The sequence below is a fragment of the Mustela nigripes genome, chromosome 1, assembly GCF_022355385.1.
Source record: "Mustela nigripes isolate SB6536 chromosome 1, MUSNIG.SB6536, whole genome shotgun sequence".
Lineage (NCBI taxonomy): Eukaryota > Metazoa > Chordata > Mammalia > Carnivora > Mustelidae > Mustela > Mustela nigripes.
In genome coordinates, this window is record NC_081557.1 from 120,862,001 (window position 1) to 120,882,170 (window position 20,170).

General features: G+C 36.8%; 1 protein-coding gene across 1 annotated transcript in view; it reads right to left on the reverse strand.

Moving 5' to 3' along the window:
- Positions 1 to 20,170, reverse strand: part of ELP3 (elongator acetyltransferase complex subunit 3) — a 109,423-nt gene that overhangs the window by 34,331 nt on the left and 54,922 nt on the right. Inside the window, exons 10-11 of the mRNA XM_059372634.1 lie at positions 13,544 to 13,737; positions 2,058 to 2,148 (exon numbers count right to left, since the gene is read on the reverse strand). Coding sequence (XP_059228617.1) covers positions 2,058 to 2,148; positions 13,544 to 13,737 — 285 coding nt within the window. The remainder of the gene's footprint in view (positions 1 to 2,057; positions 2,149 to 13,543; positions 13,738 to 20,170) is intronic.

Below are 20,170 nucleotides of genomic sequence, written 5' to 3' on the forward strand. Positions count from 1 at the left end.
TATATGTAATATAGTATTTTTCCCCTTCAGAATAAATTATAAAAATTACTGTCAGGACTCTAACATTTTCTTTTTTTTTTTAAAGATTTTATTTATTTATTTGAAAGACAGAGCTATCACAAGTAGGCAGAGAGGCAGGCAGAGAGAGGAAGGGAAGCATGCTCCCTGCTGAGCAGAGAGCCCGATGCAGGGCTCCATCCCAGGACCCTGGGATCATGACCTGAGACGAATGCAGAGGCTTTAACCCACTGAGCCACACAGCCGCCCGGAGGATTCTAGCATTTTCTACCAGTGAGAAAAGATCATCCTAGGAAACGTGATGATGTCATGCAAGTTCTATTACTAAAATAGCATATTTATGAAGTACTGTTACATACGTATAGAATTCCATGAGAAAATCTCATTATTCAGTTCTGTAAAAGCAAACCTATTTCCATGTCCCAGGAACTAGCCCCAGATAATAGTGCTTTGTTAATGTGGTTTCTATGAACTCAAAAATTATATAGCAAACAAAGATCAGAAGTCTCTGTAATTACAAATCTATTAAATTTAGATGTTGTCTTTTAACTACAGCAGATCTATATAGTAGTTTGCATGTGAACGCACCATAGTTATATGCTCTTAATGAACACCTGCATTCCTCCAGGAGGGGGGCTATGAGATAATGCTTTGGGGGGGAGCGCAGAGGGAGAGAGTGAGAGAGAATCCCAAGGTGGCTCCATGCCCAGTGTACAAGCCTGGTGTGGGGCCCAATCCCAAAACCCTGAGATCACAGGCCAAGCCAAAATCAAGATCAGAAACCTAACTGACTGAGCCACCAAGCTGCCCAGAGAAAGCTTTTTAAAAAAGCAGAGACTGGTGTGTACTTATTTTCTGGTAAAGACATTGCCTATGTGAACTAGGTGTCTTTGGGCTTTCACTGAATTTTAGTCTTTCCAGTTTAAGAGAGGCTATTACGGTTTAAAAGGGATACTAGGTTAGAGATGATAGCTAGATGATGAGATTATCAGGCTAACCAGGCCAGGTCAATCACTTTGGCTGTGGTATACTCAGAGGGGAGAGGGGTTGGAAGAAGGACAGCTGGAAAACGGGAAGCAGAACAGGCACATAGTTTCATTTGGTACTATTAATTACTATAGATAATAAATTTGCCCTTTTTCTAGAACTTAAAATTGTTTTTGTTTTTTAAAAAGAATAAGCCAATCATGTTCACAAACTCTTCTTTGGACAAACAATGGACTAAAAGAATAAAATGTCTTGGGCAAGTCCACAAACATGATATGCAGTCCTTGAAATGGTATCTCTCAAAGTGTGGTCCATGTCTGGATTGTGCATGAGAACATCCCATGGCTCTATCCCAAACCTGGTGAATCCAAATGCTGAAAGCGGAGCCCAGGAATTAATGCTCACCCCTTGAGCCCACTCCTGGCTTTTTTCCTTTAGCAGATCTATTAAGAAGTTTCTAGGGGGCTGTGAATTTATGTCATAATCATCTTCTGTATTTAAGAGTCATCTGCAGAGACTGTCACAGATTCTGGGTTCTTTAGTACTTCAGGGTCAGAAGAAAGATGTTTAGTAAATATCTGCAGAAGAAGTAAGTACCTGAACAGACAAAGGGATGGAGTGGGGCAAGGGACACTGGAATATGTGGGCAACAACACTGTTGGGTAATCATTTTACACATGTAATCCTTATTTCTTCAAATGTATATGCATATTGTCTACCACCGCTAGTCAAGAATTGAACACCCAATACTCTAAAAGAAAGAAAAAAAGAAATACTTCAAAATTTAAAAGGGAGAGTTGAGCACATAGTTGGCATCTGAGTAGGTGAAAAAGCAACCCTTAAATCAGCAAACCTGCCCTTTTAGAAGAAAGCAGACGGGTGTAAGGGACAAGATGCAGCCTTTGTAACCACTAGTTTCAACTTCATGTTACAGAGTACAATACCTTCAGTATGTGAAACTTTTTGACCAAACTTGTGAGTCTGTAAGTATGTATCAAAGTGTTTTGTGTTTCAGATTACTTTGATCTTAACAGTTCTAGTCAAACTCTTACCTGTATTCCAAGGTCTTTCATTCTTGCAAATGCCAGCTCTCTCAAATTACCATGCTCTACCCCTGAACTGACTAAGGGCATTGGAATATCTCTGCAAAAGAAAGACGTCAGCTGTTGTAAAATACAAATCATTCTCTACAGCAGTAAGGCAGGGATATATAAAAAAGGAAACAAACAAAAACCTACAAAGCAGATCAGAAAAGCAGAATTATTCTAAACAGGAAGCAAGGTTCAGGGCTTCTCTGTTTGTTTTCCCATCCATGAAATCATGATTTTCACCTACCACTCAGGGTTTTTGTGAGGAAACACCCAATGAAAATAACTTTATAAGATTACAAAGTATAAAATAAATGTCTGATAGCCATCAGTAATGATTTTTGGCTGAAGAGATAAATTTGCACTAAGCAAAACAAGAAATACAACTGTCTTTTTAAGTAAAATCCAATTTGTTTAAAGAGGAGAAATAGCAATTGTTAATGTACTTCTTTATTAATAGCTTAAAAACACTTGCCCATACAGTTGCTGAATGACAAGTAACCAGGAAGCTCAAAAGCCTAGCTCAGCCAACAAATGGACTCAAAGAATACTCCCCCGCGTCTCCCTGTTTCCTAGAAATCTAAATTAGAAGTGACTCTGCATTAGAAGATTAACAGCTTGCCTAAAGATAAGAGGAGATAAATTTTATTTCCTGGCATCAATACAGCATAAAGTGCCAGGCATAAAGGAGATTTCAATCAAAAGCTAAAGTTATGAGCTCTATTTTAGAAGCCCCAACATCCTCTTCTAGACAAAAATCAGCATCTGATGATAAAAGTTAAAAAAAAAAAATCTGAAGAATATGCTTAGCACATCTACTTCCTATTCAAAGGCAAGTCCTCAATTTGTTTTGTCTAATATTTGATTCATTAGGAGAAAGATATGAAGAATATATCTTTTCTTCTCATTTGTTTTTGAATCAACTTGAAATTTTTTCTTCTTTTTACTTATCCCTCCAAATGTTAAATATATACAATTAGCTAATTCACCCATTTGATTCTAGTAAGATATTTCTCACTCAAAAATATCAACAGCCAATCAATTATCATTAAAAGATATACACAGTAAATCTATTAGGCTCTGGAAGCCAGCAGAGTTTCCATGAAACATTACATAAAGCAATGATAAGCCAAAATTCTTTAAGACAATGACACATCAGTGAGTTCAGTGTAAGAGTGATATTAAAGAATATATTTTAGAGGGATTAGTTAATATATATGGTATACTTAAAGTTCTTAGCAAAAAAAATTAACTTTCTATTTTGAAACTATAATTTCTTAAAATCAAGTACATTTTAAATCAGTTGCAGGGGCGCCTGGGTGGTATAGCCAATTAAGTGGCCGTCTCTTGGTTTCAGCTCAGGTCATGATCTCAGGGTTGAGATGGAGCCCTGCATAGGGCTCTGTGTTCAGCAAGCAGTCTGATTGTGACCTTCTCTTCCTCTCGCTCTGCCCCTCCCTGTCATGTGCTCTCTCTCTCTCTCAAAAACAAACAAACAAACAAATTAACAATCACATAAAACTAAATGAAGGTTACTGAAGCAAAATAAATAAATAAATATATCTATATCTATATGAGATTTATTTTGGCCAGGAATGTGCAAATATACTGTTTTAAATATTTTACTGTTTCATATTATATAAGCCAAAGATCAAGTCTTCTAAGTGCCCTTTTTTACCCTGAAACACTTTTTAAGGTTTTATTTGAGCATGCACGCGCATGTGCACGTGCACATGCACAAGCGGGAGGAGGGGCAGTGGCAAAGGGAGCAAATTCCCCACTCCGTGGAGCCTGATGTGGGCCTCTGGGGCTCGAACTCAGAACCCTGAGATCATGACCTGAGCTGAAGTCAGATGCTTAACCAACCGAGCCACCCAGGCGCCCCATTTACCCTGAAACATTTTATAAACAACTCAGAAATACATGTACTTCCATGTCTTACAGGTAAAATTTAAAATCCTGTTATACATGATATTAATCTGATAAAATCACTGGCAATCACTATTAGTACTCATTGAATGGCAGATACATTTGATTCTCGTTATTCACTAGGCATAAATTCTATAAAGGTGCCCTGAGTACTGTATTCGCAATTACTCAAACACTGTTCCTACAGAAAACACAGGGTTAGGTTTCTGTGAGCCTCACTTACATTTTCTTCAACTGATCGATACATAACCCTCTTTTATTTTATTTCTATGTAAAAATACTTTATTTAACATGTATCTGACTCATTAACCTAACACTTGTGGCTAACAGCCGTTAAATTTATGCCTTAATGAAGCTCATCTAATATTTATTTTCTTCAGAAGGTTTATTACAGCTTGTGCTTAGGAATGCTATACAGCAATTCTGCACTATGCTTGGGGCCCTTTTAAAATGCAAAAATCAACACAAAGCACAAAAATGTGAAAAATGGATTATTTAGTAAGATTGTGAAAAGGACACCTGTTTGCACAGTATCAGAACAGTATCTTGTTCCTCAACAACCCTCCAAACACTAGTCTAACATGCACCGATGACTCCTGTTTCACCATCCCTATTATGACTGTCAAACTGGTGATTATCAATCATCCCTCCTACATTTATTAGTTGGGCTTGTATTACAAGGAAGAGCTTTCTTTTCTCCATTTATTTATTCATTTATGAACTCATGGATTCCTTTTTTATTCAAAGAGTTGTAACCTGATGCTAATGTTATTTATTTTGTTGCTTAAATTAGATTTGGCCTGTGGGTATGTATTCAGGCTGGTTTCTGGGTCCTTTTGACATGTTCACCTTCTTTGAATATTTCCTTACTTTCTGAAACAACAATATGTTCCAGGTTTATTTTGTATGTTTGCTGCTCCAACCCTGTAATTGGCCAATGTTCCAAGCAGCCCTGATTCCTTTTAGTGGGGAATGGTATTTAGAAATCAAGATCTAAGCATTCATTCACTGTGCTCATTACTACTGAGGTATCATTGCCTCCAAACACAGTGTAAATAACTAAGAAATTTATGTATATACGTACATACTTGTATGTGCATATAGGCACTCATATATGAATATACATAAATGTACATTTATAACTATTTCTGTATGTAAATTTAAAAAGTTCATGAGTTCATGCTGATAATTACAATTCTAGTCCAGTGTTCAACTTTCCACCTTTCAAATCAGATGATGAGAAATCTGGCTCTCTTATCTTTAGTATATTGACTTATTTGCTAAGTCAAATAGTTTATCTGCTAATCTCCTAACTGCTCAAGCTGCCACCACTGCACTCTCTACCCTTCTCCATTTCTTCAGATGACAGATATGAGCGGTAAATGCCTCCATGGCATTGCCTCCATAGGTGATGGGTTGGAGAGATGGGAAGGGAAAGAAAGATGAGCTCTGTACAAATATTTTAATAATAAAGCAGTACTTTTAAAAGACACTAAAAATTTCAAAGGAAGTAAACTCTCTAAGGGATTGGTTTTATCATATAGTGTCGTTAAGCAGAATTATATGACAGAAATAATTACCAAGAGAGCTGGCTAATAATTTGTGGGGCCTAGTACAATGACAATAGCCTCTTGTTAAGAAATTATTAATAATTTCACGATGGTGAAAGCAAAGCATTAAGCCAAGTTCAAGGAGCTATGAGACTACACAGCTTACATTTCCCAGAAGCTAGCTCTGATTACCACGAAGCACAAACCAGAGAAGACCTAGTAATAGAGAGCTTTTTAATGATGTGAACAATTCATAAATATTGTTAAATTTATGTCTATCAATATAAAAATTCAACATTTTTCTTTTTAAAGATTTTATTTAGGGGTGCCTGGGTGGCTCAGTGGGTTAAAGCCTCTGCCTTCAGCTCAGGTCATGATCCCAGGGTCCAGGGATCAAGCCCCACATCGGGCTCTCTGCTCACTGGGAAGCCTGCTTCCCCCTCACCCCTCTGCCTCTCTGCCTGCATGTGATGTCTATCAAGTAAATAAATAAGATTTTATTTATTCATTTGAGAGAGAGAAAGAACGCACACACAAGTGAGCATGAGCTGGGGGGAAGGGCAGACGGAGTGGGAGAAGCAGACGCCCTGCTGAACAGGGAGCCCTGACAATATGGGGCAACCCTGAGATCATGATCTGAGAGGAAGGCAGATATTTAACTGACTGAGCCACCCAGAAGCTCTGCAACATGGTTTTAGTAGTCTTTGGCAGTGATGTGCTTGGAGTGTATCAGATGTGAGTTCTTCCTCATTAAGGAATAGAAATGTGGCACTCTCCACTTTTAGCGAAAGTATCTCTTTCAACGAAAGCAAAGGTTTCTTTCAGTGAAAACAAAGGGACAGAATTCTATGTATCCTGAGCACCTTTTATGTGCAAAGGAGTGTATTAAGCAATCTGGAATATATAAAGAGAGACAAATATTGTTACAGTTTTTCTAGGAGTTCAAAGCCCAGGTGAGATTACTGACCATCTGAACTCCATCTAGGTAGGAGTTAAAATTATTTTTAGGTTTTCTCAATTTGTTTCAATCAAGTTTCACTTTCTTGACTTGAAAAGAGATTATAACTCAAGAATATTTATTCACTTTCCTATTTCAGTAGGTAACATTTTAAGCTTAGAGGTGCTAATATTTGCAATTTGCTCATCAGAAACCTTTCAAAGTGATGTCTAGAGCTTTTTTGGTCTGAAGGTTCTCAAGCTTCAGAGCATGTTTTGGTTGCAAATTGGTATTCCTCTTCTAATGGTTCACAGTGACTTAAATATCACACTGAGGCAGACAGCTGTCAAAGAGCCCGCAGGCGGCAGCACTTTAATGTGGCTCCATCATGTGTCTGGACAGAATTTTACATTCAATCATTCACTGCATCCTTCAGGGGCACAACACAGAATCATCTATTAGAATACTGCTTCATAAAAATAAGTAAGATGTTACTTGAATCAGATGTTACTGATTCAAGTGTCATAAAATTAAAAGTGTAAATTATAAATTAGTTAAGAAAAGAAAAGGTGGGGGAAATGTCTAATTAAAAAATACCAACTAATCTATTAGTAAAATACAGCATTTAAAAAAAAGGCCAAGTATAAAACATTGTATTTTCACTTGAAACACCTTCTCTCCTACTTTCCTTCTTCTCTCCCCTTCTAACACCTATCTGAAAAACAATTCCTAAAATCTCCCTGTATGTTTAGATTCACCAGTCAGTGCTAAGTTTATTATCTGTAATTGGTAGAAGTTATCACTAGGGGACCCTACATAGAAATAGCCAGATATCCTAAATGCACAGAACACAAAGACACACATGATTTGCCTTTACTATGGTTTAAAACAAAAATAAACTATAATTATTAAATTACCTAGATTCAACACTCTGGGAGGGACTTTTTTCCCTTGCCAATGGTTTATCAGTTTTCTACATTCTCAGAGTTGCTCTAAAAGTTTAAAACTGAAGCTGGAAGGAACATTGTGGAGTCAAAACCATATGATTCCCTTTGCACAAATCAGGTTTCTCAGTTACTTATTAACACTCTCTAAAGACCCAGCCTTTTCTTGTACACATCTGTATATAATGTTTCAGTTACCCACTAAAACTTTCTTTAGCACCTCTATTTCAAAATTTTACTTTCCAGTTACCAATACAAATTTCCTTCTAGAGGTCCAGATACACCAAATTTGAGCTATAACCAAATATAAAATGAATAAAATATAAAATATTAAGCTGAGACATGAAGCTTTTACCAGAAAACAGCTATCAGACTGTTATTAAGTGTTAAATGTACTATGTGAATATGGCTTTTTATCTCCCTAGTCTTTGTCTTTGTCTAGAAGAATGAAGATAATTCAAAAGGCCTCTGAAAGGTAAAACTGAGATTTTCTCTGAGTTATCTCAAGAAAAAGCACCATCTCCTTTATTCCCAAATTCCATGACTGGCAACTTATATATAAACAGACAACTGACTGAAGAAGAAGCAGAAATAATAATCAGTTATAGGAAAAAAGTGTTAATCTTCACTAATAACTACAGAAATGCAAATTAAAACCCCTAGATAAATAAAAAATATAAGCATCTGATTCTATAGAGATTGTGACTAAGCCAATAACTGCTTATTACTCTAAATTGGTAGCTTATCCTAATTCCTTTGGAAAACTTTATTACTATACATAGCAATAACCACAAAATTCATTTATACTCCCCTTGTTCCATAAAGTATATTCATCACCATCTTACTTGGTTCCTTTATCATGAGTGATCCTTCTCCTAGATTATACTACCCTAATAGAAGGCTTCATCAAAACTAAAAATAGATTTTTCTATCTACATGGATTTTAGTTGTCATGAAGGTTAGGATAATGATTTAAAAAAAAAAAAAAAGTTAGAAGCAACCTAAATGTCCAACATTAGGGAACAGACTAAATGAGACAGAATGAAATGCTAAACTACGGTGCTGCCATTAAAATTATAACTATGAAGATTATTCTAAGTCTTTAATGAGAAATGGAACACAAAAATGCAAACAAAATATTTGCCAGTGTATAAAATGTATTGCTATGTAGAGATGCATCCCAAACATACAAGGAAATTTTTGGGAAAATAAAATAAGCCCATTATTAATACATATTTTGAAAGTGCTTTTAAAGTAGCTTTATAGAGAAGTTATTTTGTTCATGTAAATACAGTGCTTTATGGCTGGAACTTAAGTAGAAAATACGAGTTCTGGATAGCTAGTAATATCCTACGAACTCTGTTGGAAAAAAATCATAAAATCACATGCTCCAAAAGAAATGCATTGTGATCAGTGAACTGTGGTACATAGAAACACTCTACCTCAGCACTGTAAAGTCTAGGCTAGAATTTCAGTGATTATTGATAACAAAAAACAAGTCAATATAAAATAAATTTGAATAATTTTTTATGCAGTATACACAAAGAAAGTATGCAAATAAAAATGGGCAAAAAGCAAGTAGCAAAACATAAATCTGAATGAATTCTTATGCAGGCAGCCATAGTAATAGTTCACTAATATTCAACGCAAAAAATAAACTAATTTGAAGGAATTCTGTCCAGGCTTATTCGGAAACAAATGCTTTAAATTAGTGCATGGTACATTAAAAAAATAAAGAATTCTAACAGAAACTTGTTTAACAATAGCATTGTTATATTGGAAACAAAAAATAAAATAGAAAGTATCATAAAGATTTTAATCTTTATTCTAAAAAACTTAGAAATAGTCACATTCGAAATTAAGTAAATTATCAGTCCCAAAGCATGCAAATCTGACATCACAGGTAGACTGCATGACTCTCTCCACCAAAGGCATTTGCTATGTTAGGAACTGAGTCATCATGATTTTGAAATAAATTGAGTGTGTCTGAGGATATTACTAATTCCATGTTTTAAAAGAGATTGTACCTCTTGTTTTACAGCATTCTGTTAAGTTTTAATTCACCCACACACTGTAAAGTAAAAAAAGAGTGTCACTTCAAAATCTCAAGCCTACACCCACCTGTACCATTTGTCCTGCATAAATCTTTTAAGTGATGTATTGATAGAGAAATAGAACTGACAGTTTGGCTTCTTGGAATTAGAGCTGGGGGACACTTTTATTGCCAGATTCTCCAGAGAGAGCTTTACTGGGGTCATGACAGGAGAACTGAGAACAGATTTTCTCTCCTCAGCCTCATGTTGGTTACCCATAATATGCCCTTCTCACACACAACCTTTGGAAGTATTAACACACATGTTCTTAATTCTTCTGGTCATGATGCCCTTACAATTTTCCTATAAAGATTATTTTGCTGCTCTTATTTTCTCAAAGTCTTTATTTTCTTAGTTGGTGGTAGGCCAGGATAATGTCCCATGGTGATATTTCATAGTCTATAAACTTAAGCTTTTAATGTTATAGCAATGTCTCTGTTGGTTTTGAATCACTGGTTACAGCAGTAAGAAATTTAAAACTGAAAGTGAAGGGGGAGAATGCAAATTCTTCACCTGATTGTGTGAGCTATGCCTTGTTACTTATGGTAAGAAAACTATGGTGTCTATGGCTGTGACATTTCTATCTACTCTGTGATATCTGCTGCCATTCGCTGCTGCTGGGAAGTATTATTTTCTGGCTGCCCTGCAGTGTAAGAGCCTGACATTATTAAGCTTTCTGTAGCATGAGTGCTTGACATTAAGTTTTTGATTGTTGAGGCATCCATTTCAAAAGACATCTATCCTGAGTAAACATATTGCTAGCTGTGTGACACAGCTACTAGCAAAATGACCAGATAAGGATTTAGACAGTCCCTTCCCCCCATGAAGTTCTCTCTTTGAGAAAGCCGTTGGTAACCTACATAACTGACCCTCAGAGTGGCCCCATTTTCTTCCTTATCACACCTTAATTCCCATTTTTGTTCTTTAAATTAACCAGTGAATGAACCCACAAAACCCTAGACACTCTACCCTTGGATCCTAATAAAGGCAGGTTCATGCCTTTCCCGCCTTCCCCCTCAAGTTCACTGTGTACCTATTGGGTTTGCTGGGGACCTTCCAGGACACTTGAGTCTTGTTTCTCTAAGTCCCCTGATGGTTTTTGCTGAAGTGTGTCTTGCAGTTATAATAAGCAGCATAGGGGCTAGTCCAGCAACACTGGCCCCCATGGGGGAAATATGTGTTGGGGCCCAATATGAGTAATAAGGGTCAGGTGAGTATCTCAGGTACTCAGAGCTGATAAGATCACCATCATTAAGTTGACGTCAACACAACAGATTTGCTTTTTCATACTCAGCTGCTGGGAAGTAGTATCTTCACTTTTATCTCGTTGCTCAAGTCAGTTAAATGCAAATAATCTTTATCTTTTGTTTTTGTTAATACTACTTATTGCATCTTTGTTTTCTATTGTATTAGTTTACATTTTTTGAAACAATCTCAAAGTTACAGAAAAAGTCCCAAGTGCAGTACAAATAACTATTTTCCTAAATTATTTGATGGCAAATCGGGAACAAGATGTTCCAACACCCTCATAATACTGGAAGTATTTCCAGTATATAACAGGGATATTCTCTTACACAACCATAATACAACCACCAAAATCAGGAAGTTAACAACAGTACTTTACTACTGTCTAATCCTGGACTCCACTGCAGGCTCACCAGTGTCTAAACAATGTCCTTTATGGCAAAAGGGTCCAGTCAGAACCCTGTGTTGTATTTAGGTGTCATGACTTTTTAGTCTCCTTCAAAATGAAACTCTTTCCTTAATTCTTATAATTCTGAAGATTTCACACTATTTTTTAGAGTACCTCTCAATTTGGGATTGTCTGTTGTTTCCTCATAATTAAATTCAGATTATGGAGTTTTGGCTGAGTAACACAGAAGTGATACCGTCATACTATCATGTGACACATTAAATGACTTGTACGATTACTGATGGTATTCACTTTCACCAGCTGCCAGTCTTCTCCACAGTCAAGTTACTTATTTCTGCTCTGTAATTAATAAGCATGTTATAGGGAGGGATTCTGAAACAATGTACAGTCAATATGCATTATTCTCAGTAACTATATTCTACAAAGTTTCCACGAATGCTGAGTTAGTGAATATTAAAATATTGCTCCTAGGGGAAATACAGGGCTAGGTTCCTGTGAGCCTCTAGTCACAACATTTTCATTTAATAATCAACATATAACCTTGCTTCACATGTGTTTAAGAACACCATATATATATATAAAATTGTTGATACAACACTGAACTCCCGGCCAACAGTGCTATACTCAAGGCCAAATGAAGCTTATATAACACATGTCATTTCTCCATAAGGCATGTCATAGCCTTCTTGCACTTAGGAACAGTACACAACATTTCAGTACCACCTTTAAGGGTCATTTTAAATAGTGAAATGACCAAAAAATAGCACAAAAATGCAAAATACCATTGCATTAAAGACTGTGAAAAAGACACACACACTATATTTATTATTTATTATACTATTTATAATTATTTCTGTATCTACCCATATGCTGAAAACCATGAGTTCACACCAGTATCTCCTATTCTAAAACATCATGGGGTACATTCCAATTTTCTCCTTTTTCACATTTCTAATTCCCATTCCAGATAACACAAAGCCTAGCTCCCATTATCCTTAATATTATCTACTTCCTAGATCAACCTTCTACAAGTAACCAATCTTCCACTGCTGTTCTCTTCTCTGCACCCCATTCCCCACCTACTCCAGGACGTGTCCTCACCCTGCTCAGTACTGACATCCTGCGCCAGACCAGAACTCACCAAGAATGCCCTCACTACCACATCCAGGCTGCCAGAGACCACACAATAGCACTGCCTTCTCCACAACAGCGACCTCCATGCCCTGTGGCTCCCTACTTCTGGGCGGATGGCTGCATTGTGAGCACCTTCTAATGTCTTTTGAACTGAGTTGTTTGAGAAGGGTTGGAAAAAGAAGGGGAAGGACAACACAAACAGTTTTGGCAGCTTAGTTTTCTTCAGTATTAAAAGAAAAAAACCAGATCATACAGGCAATTTAGATCCTTACATTGGGCCAATAATTTAAAAAATTTAAGAAATCACTAGTGTAAATATCCTTCAACTTTTAAGCAAATCCATTACTTTATATTCTTGATAATTGTCCTTTAGTTGGTCATTCTGCTTATTTTCAGTACTCACTGTTTTATATTATTAGGAACACAATTTTTATGCTCAGTGGAGTTAATAGTCACAGCAACTGATTGTACACACATTCACTAGTCACCTTTCCCCCTTTATTTGTACTAGAATCTAGGCAGCTTTTGGCAAGGTGGTGGAAATGTGCCTTCCTCACCAGCAAATGCAGGCATGGCTCTGTCAGGATTGTAGGTAGATCTGTAACTTTATGGCTCCTAAAATTTTTCTTCAGAGTTATGTTTCTTATAAAATAAATAAATAAGTAAAGGTCATGAATGCAAATGACATCTTAGTTTTTCTCTCCTCTAGGAAAAAAGCAGTTGAAATGATTTCCTTCATGTCATCAGGAATAGTTCACTCTTTCTCCACATTTACATTAATATCTGTGAAGAATGGTTATTACTACTCTTTCTTTTTTCCTTTAGAGGCTCTACAACAGGGATAACAGATATATGCCTACACTTCCTTCCTCCGTACTCACTACTGTATCCAGACTGAAGTAGGCCTGGAAAAGGAAATTCTGGAACCAACATCATGCATATGTACCATCGTAATTTCATCGCCTGGCACGTGAATCAATGGAGAGATGAATACATGAATAAATAAGATACTGGCAAAGTGGCTTGGACATGCTGTCCTTTCATTTCCATCTCTATGTATAGACAGAATTCCAGGTCTCATTTCTAATTAAAAAAAAAAAGAAAAAGATTCAAACTCCTCAATATTAATTTGGACTGTTCTCATTAGAAATTAAATAGACTCATTTTTATTATTGATTATTATTTCCAGCATAAAAGGTAACACACTACCTCTGCACTCGGTACACTCGAGTCCATGGAGGCACGAGGGCAAGGATCCGAGCCACCAATTCAATCAGGTCACTAGGAGAATAACTCTTATATCTTCCTGATTTCCAGAGCTCATAAAGCCCAGTTCCACGAATCACCAGGGTAGGGTAGAGTTTCAAACCATCAGGACGAAAAGCAGGGTTCTCAAAAAATTCCTGTGAATGGAGAAGAGAAAATTACCACTCCATCAGTTATGCAGAGATTGATGAAGTTTTCCATGGTCAAGTTTCAGTCCTGGGCCAGCTTCTTGCACATACCTACTAAGTCCTTAGACTGCCTTTCCTTTCCTTCAAGGGAGGGGATGCAGATAAAACAGCAACTCATTGTTCTTACAATCTCCCTGGAACAAAATGTGTGTGTGCTGGTTTACAAAGCCCCTGTTTAATCCAGTAGACCTTGCCTTTCTGCCTTTTGCAAAGGCAATTTCCTCTGTCTGGAGAGTACATCAATTTTACTTCATCTAGCTAATCTCTAGGTCTCGGCATGAATGCCAATTCTTCAGAGAGGCCTTCCTGACCTTCAAATACAAGTTGCCTCACTTAAAAAAAAATTCATATTGAATTCTATAATACTGCTTTCTTAATATCACACTGGTAATTTATTCGATGCCTGCCTCTAGACTGCATCCTACTTTCATATAGAATATACTTAGTTTAAACTTCTAAAAAAGTCGTGACAGAGATCATCACTTGCCTACAAAACCTAAAATGTTTACTATACAGCCCTTAGCAGGAAGAGTATGCCAGTCCCTGGATATGCCTATTTTGTCTTCAGGCCAGCTGGCACCATTCCTAACCTGGGATATACACTATTTGTTATCTAGACACTGAGAAATACATCTAATTTATCTACTTTGACACAGTCATTTCCTGTACTCTATCATCCCAGCTGGCTTTATTTGGGATAAAGCATGGAGACACCAGGCATTATCCTTTCCATGACTTTGCACTGCTCATTTGCTCTTAATTTAGCACACTGTGTAATAGAGGAATGAAGGTGGACTCAGTTTCCTCTCACTCCACCCCGGCATTGGTATCTATAGAGCTAGCTGTACTGTATCTTGTGACTATAACAATGCTTTTTATCTCGTGCTACATTATTCTTGCAGAGCTTTCCACTGCTTAACTTGCTTTTCAAAGAAATGTAACTCTCTCTCACTAATTTTTCAATCTCTCTCACTAATTTTTGTCATATTCTTAAATGCTGTATTCTTTGTGCATCATTTGGTTTTAGAGATATTCTTCTGTAATTGCATGTAAATTTCTGTGTACCATTTATATATTAACAATTCATTAAGCCTTTATAAGTAGTCTATAGCCACCCAAAAGAACATGTATGCAAGTCATTCTATACCTAGTTTGAATGCATGTTGGAATACAGGATTTCAGAGAAGTAGTTCAAGTGCTTCTATGATAAATTTAGAAGATAGATGGGCTAATAAGAATGATGATAGATGAAATTGGCTCTGGACTTCTGGTTAAGCAAGAATTAAAACATGTGCTTCCTTCCTTTCCCTCCAAAATCATAGTAATAATAAGAGATGAACTTTTATAAAAGTATAAACCCAGAAGAACAAAAGAACATCAGAGGAGATGCGGATTGGGGGTTTGAGTACAGGACCAGTGATAGTAATAAATTTTTGAAAGACAGAAAATGAATGAAGATTGGCAAATGACTTTGCAGGTAAATAGAGCTATAAGCAAAGTATCTGCAAAAGTGAATACCAATGAAGGTCCAGCTCAGTCACATTAGAGTCCCAGAAAGGCTCATGGGTCAAATGTACCATTAACCAGGCAGGACGGAAGAAATCATGGGATCAAAGTCTGAAGATAGAGGGATTTATCCCTTATTCTTTTGCCCTGCCTACAAGGCATTTGTTCTGCCCTGCCCATTTGTTCCTGGAGAAACTCCTGAATGCTGTGATTCCAGGTACAAAGGAAGGCCTAGGTGAGGATAAAGGCTGAAAACAGAGAGATTAAGTGAAAGCCAGCACATTGGTGAATTCCCTGCCTTGCTTCCTGGATGCCAGCAGTCAATTTTGTGATCTACTCATACCAGCCACTTCCAAGCAGGAAGTTGGAGAGTTCATCTCTGGATTCAGCAAACAGCCCTAAATAAGAGTTCAAGATACTGACATTTGAGAATCCCCTAAAGAAAAGGAGAGCTGGGGCATGGATGGCTGGCTCAGTCAGTAGAGCATGTGACTCTTGATTTTGGGGTTGTGAGTTCAAGGCCCATGTTGGTGTAGATTACTGAAAAATAAAAATCTTAAAAAATATAAACAAAATAAAACCTTAAAACAAGAAAAGGAAAGCTTATTACATGAATATCTTTCAATGAGGTATACCAGTAGCTAGCCACCCAGAACTTGCAGTCTTTCAGTCCCTTACTTTTTTAATTTTAATTTTATTTATTTTTTCTAAGAGAGGGGAAAAAGAGGGTAATGGAGCAGAGGGAGAGGGAGAGAGAGAATCTTAAGCAGGCTCCACGCCCAGCAAGGAGCCTGACATGGGGCTCAATCTCACAACCCAGAGGTGAAATTAAGAGTTGGATGCTTAACAGACTAAGCTACCCAGGTCCCCCTGGTCACCTACTTTTAAAGTATGACCATCTGGCTAAGGATCACCAGAAATTTGGAGGAAGCCTAGAAAATAAAGAGCAAAACAAAACAAAAAGAAAAAAAAAAAAAAAGGAATGTGGAGGAAAGATGCATTGTATAAAGGAAAATAAAACTTAAAAAACAAACCCTGTAATTCCCTCAGAGAGAGAAGATCTATTACATCCATTATACAAGAACAGGATGGTAGGGAAAAATCACACAACCAGAAGGTAAGAAAGAACTCCTGAAAATCAAAGCAAGCTATAACAAAAATAAAAACATCTAACTGAAAAGTTGAAAGATAAATATAAGAGTAGAAGAAAGCAGAAAAAAAAGGAAAAAATAGGTAAAAATAGGAAAAAATAGGTAAAAAATATTTGATGAATATGGGAGATCCAACATTTGCCTAAGAGGAGTTTAAAAAAGAGAACATAGAAAATGAAAGGGGAAAATTAACCAGTTGTACAAGGAAATTTCCCAGATGACAGATTCTTCAAAAATCTAGTACAATTAGTTAAAAAAAACTCTTGCCAAGATACAGCACTGTGAAATTTCACAATACATGGGATAAAGACAATTTCTTAAACAGAGTTAACAAAACAAAACACCCAGGTTACATAGATCACAGGATTAAAGAATAAGGAATACAGGATTAGGAATAAAAACACATTATGCTCCTTAACAACAATGCTAAAAGCTACAAGGCAATGGTGCAATGCCTTAAAAAAAAGTCTTTACACAAGTCTGTAAGTGCGAAGGTTGCATAGAGCCATTTTTTGAGTACACCAAAGGCTTACTTTCTATGAGGAACCTTTCCTAAGGAACCTGGTAGAAAATGTGTTTTAGTAAAGTCAAGGAATAAACAAATAAAAAGGGTTAACTTGGAATCCAGAAAACAAAGAATCCAATCCAGGAGATTGGTGAAGAGAAGACCTCCAAGAGGACAGTTATGAACCAGGCACAGAGAACTGCCAGTTTGGAGTTGGAAGATAAGACGTCCACAAGACTCACCACTGACTTGACTGGTTACTTAAACTCATCAGGCCCACTTCCTTACCTGAAGAGACTACATCAGGTGGTCTTTCCTGACAGAATGCTACAGTGACTTGTATCCTATGCCACTATCTTCAGTAACAAGCCTTTATATTAAAAACCAAGTAACAACAAATACCACTAGCCATCCCTGCCTCATAGTAATTCAATCAGATTGGCTCAGTGGGGAAAAAAAAAGAACTTGTGTCAGATGTTAATGGACTTTGAAAGACTTCCGCTAACTGACAGATTTGGAAGAGAAACATATTCTTCAAGCATTTTCAGCAATCTTAAGATTGGATATTCAAGAGCAGTCTAATTATTAAAGGAATAAAACACCAAAACAGATAAAGGTTACTTTGAGTAATAAATAAGTTCTATCTGAGGATAGGTGGAAAGGGCAAAGCTAATGCTTTTAGGATAAATTCCTGAATTTCCACCACAACAAGGACTTCTAGCTTTATAAAAAAAGAAAAAGAAAACTTCATTTCTGAGTTCCTGGAAAATAGAAGCAAATGCTATTTATCATGCACAGCTACAAGCTCTGCACCTACCACTAGGTAAGAGTGTGAATGTGTCATGAACAGATGTGTAAACAGATACTAAGAGTATTGACCCAGAGCTGACCTAAACAACAAGGCATGAGATCTAAGCCAATTTATAACTAGCACACTGCAGGCATACAACCCAAGATATAGCTGTGATACCTCAGCAGGCTAGGTAGTAGATTTATGGATCTATGCCAGGCAAGGCTATCACGTCCTCTATAAAGGTAACATTTGCTACACTTCTGTAATTATACAAGCAGTCTCCCGATTTAGCAACCCTTCCGGCGGAACAAAACACATTAATTAAGGAAAAAATACCTGTGGGTTGCTAATGGTGGAACAGTAAAATAAAGTAGGGAAAAAAGTTTTTGAAGTATAAAACAGGGGTGCCTGGGTGGCTCTGTCGGGTCAGAATCTGCCTTTGGCGCAGGTCATGTTCTCAGTGTCCTGGGATTGGGCCGTCCATGGGGTTCCCTGCTCAGTGGGGAGTCTGCTCCCTCTTCCTCTGCTAGTCCTACTAATTCAGGAAAGCTTGTGAATTCCAAATGGGCCCAACAATATTTCCTAAAACAAAAATTAGTTTAAGAAGTTTTTGTGCAAACTTTTACCGGAGTGTATCTTAGATAGAAAAAAGTACACAAACTCTAAGTGTGTATCTTGAAAGATTTTTACATATCTCATAACCAGCACCCCGACATTCAAATTAAGAAAAAGAATATCAAAATCTTAGAAGTCCACCTCATGTGTGTTTCCAGTTACAATTCCACCCAAAGTTTTTGGACTTCGTATTAACAGAATTGTATATTAGGTATTCTTTTGGATCTGGTTTCCTTTGCTCAATTTTATGTTGAAAAAAATCAGCCATGTTGTTTCATGAGGTTGTAATTAATTTATTATTTTTCATAATATTTCACTGTATGACTACATCACAATTTATTTATGCATTCTATTGTTGATGGACACTTGTTGCCGCTCTGATATTACCAACAATAACTTGTGACTGTGACTTTTGGTAAATATGTGTAGGTATTTCTGTTGAGTATACATCTAGGAGTATAATTGCTGGGTCTTGGGGTATGCATATATATTCACCCTTAGCAGTACAATTACTGGGTCTTGGGGTATGCATATATATTCACCCTTAGTAGATAATGTCCAACATGATGTACCAGTGTACTAGCAGGAAATGAAGAATTCCAGTTGCTCAATCCTCTTATCAACACTTGGTTTTGTCTTTTTTCATTTTAGCTATTCTTAGCTTTTCTGGTGAGTATATAGTAGGAATGCATCATAGTTTTAAATTTCATTTCTTTGAAGATTAATGACTTTGAGAACTTTTAAGTACGTTTATTGGCTGTTTGAATATCCTATTTGTGAAGTGTTTGTTCAAGTATTTTTGCCCATTCTCCTACTGGGCTGTCTGCTTTTTTCTTACTGATTTGTAGAAATTCTTTATTTTAGGGCAATTTAATTTTGCTCAAGAGAGAAATGTTAGCTCTATTTTGTCACTCATTTATTTGTTGGGATGCAGTCAGAAGAGGCATACAGTCCATTCATATTCCCTTTTGAGTTTTTCTGAAAAGATTACAAACAAGATCTGTTAACGTGAAGAATTGTCTTTGCAATATTATCACTGAACTGTTCTTTATTCTGAGGATACTAAGGAAAATGAATAGTAGGACTCAGCTATTTGGTATTATTTGAAACGTGCCGTATTTTCTTCTAAGGATACCTAAAGTAATGAATTCTGATTACTGGTACACCTAGGAGCTGTGTTAAAGAAAAGTGTTTCAGGGGACTTTAAGGCTTCGAGTCTAGATACCTCACTATTAACTACTGAGGAGAGGCCATTAGACTCAAAATCTACACAGCTAACACAGGGGAATTAGTAATAGGGACATTTATGAATTAGTACTATATTATAAACAGGCCTTCAGTTGTAATTCACTGGCCTAAAAATTGTAAAGATAAACTTTTGGTAAGGAAAGAATGAATTATTAACTATGTTCCAAATGAGGCCAGGTGAATTCCATTTTTCTAAATAGAAAAATTAAGTATTTCTGTGAATGAAATAATTTTATAAATACTTTCACTCTCTTCTCTAAAAGAATATCCCAAAGGCACTTTCTCTAGCTAAGAATTTGAAGGAGAAAAAAAAAAAAAGAGTTCTGATCAATCTCATTTCCTAAGACAACAGGAACACAGATCAAGCAAACATGTGATAGAGTAACAAAAAACACTCCCAAAATAGGGGCGCCTGGGTGGCTCAGTGGGTTAGAGCCTCTGCCTTCAGCTCAGGTCATGATCCCAGGGTTCTGGGATGGAAGCCCCACAGTGGTCTCTCTGTTCAGCAGGGAGCCTGCTTCCCCCTCTCTCTCTGCCTGCCTCTCTGCCTACTTGTGATCTCTG